Source organism: Mixophyes fleayi, chromosome 3 (assembly GCF_038048845.1).
Source record: "Mixophyes fleayi isolate aMixFle1 chromosome 3, aMixFle1.hap1, whole genome shotgun sequence".
NCBI lineage: Eukaryota > Metazoa > Chordata > Amphibia > Anura > Limnodynastidae > Mixophyes > Mixophyes fleayi.
In genome coordinates this window covers 35360373-35369717 of record NC_134404.1, presented here as the reverse complement: position 1 = coordinate 35369717, position 9345 = coordinate 35360373, and the positions used below count along the sequence as shown (strand labels likewise).

At 43.2% G+C, this 9345-nt stretch overlaps 1 protein-coding gene across 1 annotated transcript; it reads right to left on the bottom strand.

Annotated features, from left to right (window-relative positions):
* Window positions 1-1119: 1119 nt before the first annotated feature.
* Window positions 1120-3333, bottom strand: TRAPPC5 (trafficking protein particle complex subunit 5). The gene is made up of 2 exons (XM_075201363.1): window positions 3015-3333; window positions 1120-1924 (listed from the first exon to the last, which is right to left on the bottom strand). Exon 2 carries the CDS (start codon window positions 1919-1921, stop codon window positions 1355-1357), a length of 567 nt encoding a protein of 188 aa, XP_075057464.1. The 5' UTR covers window positions 1922-1924; window positions 3015-3333; the 3' UTR covers window positions 1120-1354.
* Between the last annotated feature and the right edge of the window lie 6012 nt (window positions 3334-9345).

Sequence of the window (9345 nt, the reverse complement as noted above, 5' to 3'; positions counted from 1 at the left end):
TGTGACTTCTGAAGTCACATGGTACACAAGGGAAGGAGGCTGCTGCTGCAAATGTTCTTCTGTAGCTGCTAAACGTAATGCAGAATCAGGTAAACAGGTAAAGGTAATCAGGTAAATGGTGATTTGGTCAGGATTTATGGGTCCTCAAAGCTGAGAAATACAGGCAGGTACTTATCATGCAATACCATCAGGGAGGCATCTGATTGGCTCCAAATTTATTCTGCAGCAGGACAAGGACCCCAAACATACAGCCAATGTCATTAAGAACTATCTTCAGCGTAAAGAAGAAGTGATGATATGGCCCCCACAGAGCCCTGATCTCAACATCATCGAGTCTGTCTGGTATTACATGAAGACACAGAAGGATTTGAGCCAGCCTACATCCACAGATCTGTGGTTATTTCTCCAAGATGTTTGGAACAACCTCCCTGCCGAGTTCCTTCAAATACTGTCTGCAAGTGTACCTAGAAGAATTGATGTGTTGATGCTGTTTTGAAGGCAAAGGGTGGTCACACCAAATATTGATTTGATTTAGAATTCTCTTTTGTTCATTCACTTTGCCTTTTGTTAATTGGTAAAAAACAAAACAAAAAAAAACAACTATTAACACTTCTTACTTTGCAGCATTTTTTCCACACCTGCCTAAAACTTTTGCACAGTACTATATATATTAGCATTATAAAGGTAAATCCAGCACAAATGCATGTCCCATGGCTGCCCATAATTTTTTGTAAATAAATAGAAGCCGAAAATCCCCCCCCCCCCCCAAAGATTAACAGGTTTCAGTTAGTTAGTGTAAGTTATTCAAAGTTCAACACAATTATTAACTTTGAGCTAAAACTCACCTACCACAGACATGCTACTAGGCTCAACACAATAGTAAAGTTAAATATGTAGTGCTGAATAAAAGATAACTGTGGCTGACACGTTTAGTTGCTTTCAAATTTCAAATTCACAACCCAAAGTCTTTAAAATGATGAGAATTGAATTTTTTTTAATTCATTTTCATAAAATGTATATTACGTAATGCGACAAGCATCAAATCAAAATGTCTATATAGCTACATGTTTACGTCAAAATACTTAGGGTAAAATTAGAACAAGTATAGAAAAGAGACAATTTGAAGACGTTGTAGATTTATTTAAGCATTTTCATTTCAACTAAAACAATTGTAAAATATACAATGTTAAATCAAAATCTCTCTAGAGGTGATGCAAGCGGGAAACACTGCTATTCATATACAAGCAACTGAAAACAAAATTTAGTTCTACAAGGTTTATTTAAGGTGCAAACAGAGAAATAAAAAGAGAAAGTAGGTTGGCAGCTGCCATCAACGTCTAATATCTAATGACTTTTAGCGTCCATCCAGTGCTTTGTCACGAACGATGACAGACTCATCAAATTTGATCATGAGAGTGGTCCCCTTGTGCCAATGGGCGGTCACTTTTGCCGGAAAGCCACTACAGGTCAGCAAAGACTCTACAATACCAGCTGTGAAAGACGCACAGTTTAGAGTACTGTTCTCCTTTGGAACCGAAATGTATGAATTGATAAGAGGGTCCTTTTCAATAATGTAGTAAGTTTTGTCATCGTCGTTTGCTTGCTCTAGTTTGTCTGCTTCCTTACCGAACAGTGCTTTCCATGCAACAACCTTAATGAAAAGGAGGGCACTGATCACTTTAGTCTCCCGTTTACCATTCTTCTCCCTCATGACCAGCGGATCAAGGATACGACAACCAACTTGCTGGCCAAGCTCGGACAATTTAGCTTGAAGCTCAGAAACTGAATAGACACGATTTTGGCAGTACTGGACGATTTCAGAAAACAGAAGGGCGAATGCACTGAGGCTCACCTCAGTCTTCGGCCTGGCCAGTGAGCGCTCTAGAATAGAAGACTTTCCACGACTAAAACGAGAGTCCATGGTCTGCGGAAAAGATAACGTTTTAACAGCTTGAATGCATACAAAAAAAACAAAACATGTTAAATGGAATACAGTCATCTTTTACTGTTTTAAAAACTTTAATTATATATATTATATTTAAGCACCTTGAAATAAATCTCTGGTGCCAATAATTCTGTATAGCTGTGAAGAGTTTGTATGTTCTCCCTGTGTTTGTGTGGGTTTCCTCCCACACTCCAAAAACATACTAATAGGTTAATTGGCTGCTATCAAATTGACCCTAGTCTGTCTGTCTATGTGTGTCTATGTGTGTGTATGTGTGTTAGAAAATTTAGACTGACAGGGACTGACGTGAATGAGTTCTCTGTACAGCGCTGCGGAATTAGTGGCGCTATATAAATAAATGGTGATTTCCTACCTTATAGTGCAAATAAAATTGATTGATACCAAGATTTCCACTTGGCAACAGGTTTTCCCATAATTACTGATAGTAAACAATGCAGTAGATAAACGAATATAGGAGGCCATACACAGCGCAAATCAGTCTTTTTACCCAGGGGCCTAACAAACAAATCTGTGGCTAAATTAGGGACACAAGCAGATACCAGTTAGTATCTCGGACTGGTGGATATCTAGGACTATCTAGGTGGATATCTAGGACTCTAGGACTGGTGGAGAGGTGATCAAGCTCCTGCAATACAGCTGTATGAAGACTGCAATCACATCTCACATCATGAACCAACAAGAGGGAGAAACCTGAATATAATTAAAAGTTAAATCAATACAATAACAAACTGCCTTCTGACGCTGTATACACTGTGCACTTGTTACTTTAGACAGACATCAATAAATAAACCAATGCTCTGCAGGCAGCACATAGAAGGTTATATTAGTAGAACTCTCCAGACATTAACTTTGCAGATTATTACACTTCAAGCTAAAACAAAGAGTTACACAATATAAATGCCGAGATCAGTAGTAAGTGGTGAGATGTCAGCATGAGCCCCAGACACAGACACATGATATCCTTATATATCTATACAACACCCGACCAGTAATGTCACCCACATGTCACCCGACATTAATCACTCAGGGACATCACAAGCAGTGTTACCTCTGTATATTATGTAGTAGTTCCTGGTTCCTGCTTCTGGCCGGTCACACACGGTCACACCACGGGATCACCTCCCCGGTCACACACGGTCACACCACGGGATCACCTCCCCGGTCACACACGGGCACACCACGGGATCACCTCCCCGGTCACACACGGGCACACCACGGGATCACCTCCCCGGTCACACACGGGCACACCACGGGATCACCTCCCCGGTCACACACGGTCACACCACGGGATCACCTCCCCGGTAACAGTCAGATCCTCCTCAGCTCAGGCACGTACAGACGTCACTGTGACATCACCGGGTCATGTGACCGCTGCGGTGGTCACATGACACAAAGTGCAGCAGCTGCTGTTGGATATCTTCCTGTTCCTGGATATCTTCCTGTTCCTGTGATGTGCAGTGGAGAATAAAGTAAGAAGCAGGGGTAATGTAATGGGGGGAAGTGTAACTAAAGGTGCTGGGCAGAGAGGGGACATGTGTGACTAATGTGCTGGGCAGAGAGGGGACATGTGTGACTAATGTGCTGGGCAGAGAGGGGACATGTGTGACTAATGTGCTGGGCAGAGAGGGGACATGTGTGACTAATGTGCTGGGCAGAGAGGGGACATGTGTGACTAATGTGCTGGGCAGAGAGGGGCATGTGTGACTAATGTGCTGGGCAGAGAGGGGCATGTGTGACTAATGTGCTGGGCAGAGAGGGGACATGTGTGACTAATGTGCTGGGCAGAGAGGGGCATGTGTGACTAATGTGCTGGGCAGAGAGGGGACATGTGTGACTAATGTGCTGGGCAGAGAGGGGCATGTGTGACTAATGTGCTGGGCAGAGAGGGGACATGTGTGACTAATGTGCTGGGCAGAGAGGGGACATGTGTGACTAATGTGCTGGGCAGAGAGGGGCATGTGTGACTAATGTGCTGGGCAGAGAGGGGACATGTGTGACTAATGTGCTGGGCAGAGAGGGGACATGTGTGACTAATGTGCTGGGCAGAGAGGGGCATGTGTGACTAATGTGCTGGGCAGAGAGGGGCATGTGTGACTAATGTGCTGGGCAGAGAGGGGCATGTGTGAGGAAAGCTGCTGGGCAGAGAGGGGCATGTGTGAGGAAAGCTGCTGGGCAGAGAGGGGCATGTGTGACGAAAGCTGCTGGGCAGAGAGGGGACATGTGTGACTAATGTGCTGGGCAGAGAGGGGACATGTGTGACTAATGTGCTGGGCAGAGAGGGGACATGTGTGACTAATGTGCTGGGCAGAGAGGGGACATGTGTGACTAATGTGCTGGGCAGAGAGGGGACATGTGTGACTAATGTGCTGGGCAGAGAGGGGCATGTGTGAGGAAAGCATCTTGGCAGAGAGGGGGCATGTGTGACTAATGTGCTGGGCAGAGGGGGGGCATGTGTGAGTAATCTTTTCCCTCACAGACCCCTTATCCACGATCCTGTCTCGCATGCCACTGCGGCCCACCAGTTTTTCCCTCACATGCTCCACTGCCTCAATCCCGACACCTCTCTAGCTTCAAAATGAATAAAGGCACCTTTTATTTAAAAGAGGAGTAGAGCCTTACCAGCAAATGAGATAATAATACAGAGACCATTATTGCCATAGATGTTATGGTTTTGTTTATTAAAAGCAAAGTCTCCAAAGTCTGTGACTGAAGTGTCAAAGCGCACAGCACGGATGACTGTGCGCTACTCTGAGTGGGGAATCGGAGGTACTGAGGTGGTGCTTACGCTAATGCCCCCACTCACCATGCAGGACCTGGCCATAGTCCCAGGCAGTGATTGCAGAAATGGCAGTCACTGCTTCACAGTGGTCTTTAGGACGGCAAGACTGTGAGGGTTAACCTTTCCCACCACAGTGCTGGAAGATAGGTTCAGCAAGTCGCTGTGGGCCACAAGAATGGCTACCTCTTAGTGTTGGGGCAGGCTTCATGTTCCCTTAAGGGGCTCGAGTCAGGTGGGGTTTACTGGGTATATGTAAGCCCCCACTAGGCACTGGATTGGTGGAGGGTGCATCCCTTTGAACAGCTACCAATGTATTCTTATTTCCATTCCCTGCACTTTCTAACTGGTGGTCTCTCACTCCACGTGTGCAGTCACCAGAACAACAGCCATCTTGGATCACCAATAGTCCTTTTCTCTGTCCCTCCATCTTAAGGTAATACATTTTTTGGGATTTTACTAAGTGGTTAGTCCCAAAGATTTATTGGGCTCTAGGGCTGCCTTGCACACTCACTTTCTTTTTTGTGATTGTGTGATAATTCTGTCTGTATTTTTTCTTCGATCTGTGTCTATCATGTCAGATAGAGGGAGATTTTCGAGGGCTATAACTTATATGACGAAGTTTACCTGTCCCAGCTGAAACTCTAAATGCCTGGGCTAGATCACTAGCCAACTCTATGGCTTAGGATGATCAGCTAGTCGGTTTCCTCCGGCTCTACAGGGAGTCTGGCTTGTTCGGTGCCTGTATTGCCATGCCAAGGTCCTGCGGGTCCTGTGGCGGAAGCTTGGTTTTGGTTTCCTCCTTTTTGAAGTGGATGTTGGAATCTGCTAAGCACAAGAGGGTGGTGACACCCCAACCTGAGAATTAGACAACTACCATCCCAAGTGCTAATGCAGCCATTCTAAAGCATAAGGTTGAGGGCATCATTAACATCTTTTTTTGGAACAGCAGGAGCCTTCTTATGGCCCACTTTGGCCTCCGCTGGGGTGACCAAGGCTGTGGAACTCTGGGCCTATTGAAGGCTTCTTAGCTGGCAATCCGTGATCTGAATTTCTCCTGTTGGTGGAGGAGATTCAGAGAGCTACGGAGTATCTGGGATAGGTGGTTCTTGACAATGGATTGATTGGAGCATGGATATCTGCCTCTGTGATTTTAGCTCGTTGGACTCTCTGGCTTAAGTCCTGGGAGGCTGATGTGGAGTCTAAGAAGACTCTTGAGTCGCTTTCTTTTTCTGTGGGTGTCCTGTTTGGGGCATAGCTAGACAATATTATTAGTTAGGTGACAGGAGGAAAAAGTGCTTTCCTTCCTGTTAATGCACCAAAAGCTAAGGTGCCCAGGTTTCTCTCTTTTTATATCTCTCATCTGCATCCATACGTGGTTTGTAGCGTGGACTGCAAGTCTGATCTGCTAAGAAATCGGCATGATGGCGTTCTGCCCACCCACGATCACTGGCGTTTGAGCCGGTCTACTCTTCAGGGTTAAACATAAATTGAAGACCTATCAGGAGAGTGTTATAGAGGAGGTAGAGCTACGGTGAAGTTCTAGGATGTCTTAAAGAATCCACATGACTGGTCCCTACACTATACCCTAATGTTTCCCAGTGTCTCCCAGTGGACTAAGATAAAAGGCTTTATCGAGATGTATAAAAATCCTATTATTACTCCTGCGTTTCCTTTCTCTGATTACTCTTTCAGACATAAAACATTTTTTCATTTTACTCTTATGCAATTTTTGTTACATACCGTCCACACTGCTGCAATGATATCTTGGTCCCCTACAAATCCATTCAAATACCCGCTGCAGGAATAACCTCTCTACTCTCCATCATTAATTACTGTTCTGCTACTGAAATCATCTTGTCTTCCATTTCTTTTCACTACAATATTATTTAGTGCTGTCCAATCCATTTTAACTTATGTCTATTATCACAATCTCTGTACATACCAACCCCCTCTGCTCACGCTGACCCTTTATTTTTTTCCAAGTTACCTCCACTCTTAGGACTATGACCCTCTTGAATGCTGCCCCTGGAAACCTTAAACACAATGTCTGTCTGTCACGTATCGTCTCTAACTGCAGGACCCTGCTGAAAGTTCACCTGTTTAACGAACAGTACTAATAGTGCTTGTAACTTACCCTCCAAAGGGTAAAAGGACATGTGCTGAAGGACGGTTAGGTGTTTTCTTCTTTATAATGTCTGTTCCCACGATATTAACGAAGGAGAACGCAAGAAACATAATAATACAGACAGTTTATTAATTTTTTTTATTTCTACTCCTGAAATTCATGTTGTTATGCCCCTGATAATACCTGGTGAATATAACACGAAGAGTGATAATTATGTTGTCGCTTGTTATGACACGAACCAGCAAGTGTAATATATAACCTGATATTGTAAATGGACGTTATCAGACATTTGTGTGCGCTGTTACATACTACAGGCAGCTGAAGTTTGCAATATATATTTGAATATTTTCTAACAAGTATATAACTTAATGTGATGTAAACGAAACATGCTGATAGTGAAAGCAGCTTTTTTGTTATAACGTAGTTATTTCACCATTAAAATTACTACATCTTTATTGTTATTTTGCCTGCTATACTTTGTCAAAAACATCTCAATTTTTAGTATATCAAGTCTGTACTTTACCTGTAATTGTTATTTCAACCAAGGTCCCCCCCTCCCCAGCAATGGAGGACTCCGGAGGGGGTGAGTGATCCAGGTGGTTAGCCGGACCCAGCAATAGTCAGGCAGCACTAGGGTTAAGCAGGAATAGAGGGGGGAGGCCACACTTTTTTATTTTTTTTATTTCTTCTATTCTTTACCATTTTAACACTGCCAGGGCAGTGTAACAGTGATGTGTTTGTACAACACGCTGCTATCAAGCAGCGTGTTGTATCTGGCGTGTTTTCAAGCAAACTCTCCTGAGTTTGCGAACTCGCAGCTTCATACATTGGAGACTTGTATAGCTGCAGTGGCAAACAGTCGGGAGTTTGATCTCTGGCGATTTTGCAAATAGCGATTTTGGCAGAAGCAGAACTCGATTTTGCATGAAATCTCAGCTTTATACATCGGCGAGTTTCAACTCTCCCGAGAAAATCACTGGATTTGCAAAATCGGACCTTGATACATTTACCCCCAGGTGTTGTGAAACTACAAGTCCCAGCATACCCTTTCAGCAATAAGCTGCTATATATTGGCAAAGCATGCTGGGGCTTGTAGTTTCACAACACCTGGAGTGCCACAGGTTAGCCAAGCCTGGTCTAGTGGGACAATCCCGATTTTTGGTGACTGTTCTGCCCAATCTAACGGGCAGGTCAAGACTATGTACTCTTTATATACACACTACATTCTTTATATACTACATTATGGTGCTAGCTGTCCTTCGTGGGCTGACCACTCCCCCTCTAGTGTCTGGTCTCACCTCTATGATGGCTGGCCACACCCCCTCTATTAGTCCCCTAGCGTTGCAGTCCCCCGGTGGGCCCTTCATGCCCCAGTCCGACACTGGCCGGACCACTGGCCAAACTTGGGCAGAGACACTGCTTTTTATGTAACACGTTTTCTTTTGTTTGTAAGACACCAGACCTGGAAGACAAGTTTCGACTCAACTCCCCCCCATGTATGTTAGATATTTGTTACATGTCTATATGTGACCCGTATGGAGAGACCTTCACGCTTTCCTCTTGTGTCCTATAAGCATTTCAAAATATTAGATGAATGCTCAACCAAGCATTTTAAAACAAAGAATATACTTCTATCTATTCTCTTAATTATCTTTTTTTTTTTCAAAAATGTGATGACCTAATTTGCCAATATATTATGAGAACCATGTGCCACATATTAGGATTGTTTTGTTCAATGCCTACATTTCTTTTAGCCTGACAATGATGACATATTCACAGTGGTTATGATTAAAAAAATGTCCAAATTTTGGAAAAAAAAAAATGCATCTAGCACCACGTCTCTTGCACCACATCTGATTTATAAGAAGGGTCCCTGCATAATACACTTCATGTTGCACCTATATCAGGAAGAAGTAACTAGTACTGTGATTTGCAATTGGTCCATAATAATCCCATCTCCCACTGGTGTTTAATTGTATAGTGTGCCACTAAGTACATCTTTTTTCAGTGCACAACACAAACGCTACACAAATGTCGTGCACTTTGTAATTTTCATCGCAAAGTGTGTCCACTACAATAAGTCCTGAGAGACAAAAGCTGTGGCATTGAAAGAAAGATAATTCTGCAAATAATCTTAAGAATAAAGGGCCTGATTCATTAAGGATCTTAAATGAAGAGGTATCTTATTTCAGTCTCGTGGACAAAACCATATTACAATGCAAGGGGTGCAGATTAGTATTCTGTTTTGCACATAAGTTAAATACTGACTGTTTTTTCATGTAGCACACAAATACTTGATAGCTTATTTTTACACTGAAATTTAAAGTTGATATTTGTGTGCTACATGAAAAAACAGTCAGTATTTAACTTATGTGCAAAACAGAATACTAATTTGCACCCCTTGCATTGTAACATGGTTTTGTCTAGGAGACTGAAATAAGAATCCTATTCATTTAAGATCCTTAATGAATCAGG

What these genes read in the sequence shown, in the direction of transcription:
- TRAPPC5 (XM_075201363.1), bottom strand. Translation starts at nt 1,921, where the DNA reads ATGGACTCTCGTTTTAGTCGTGGAAAGTCTTCTATTCTAGAGCGCTCA.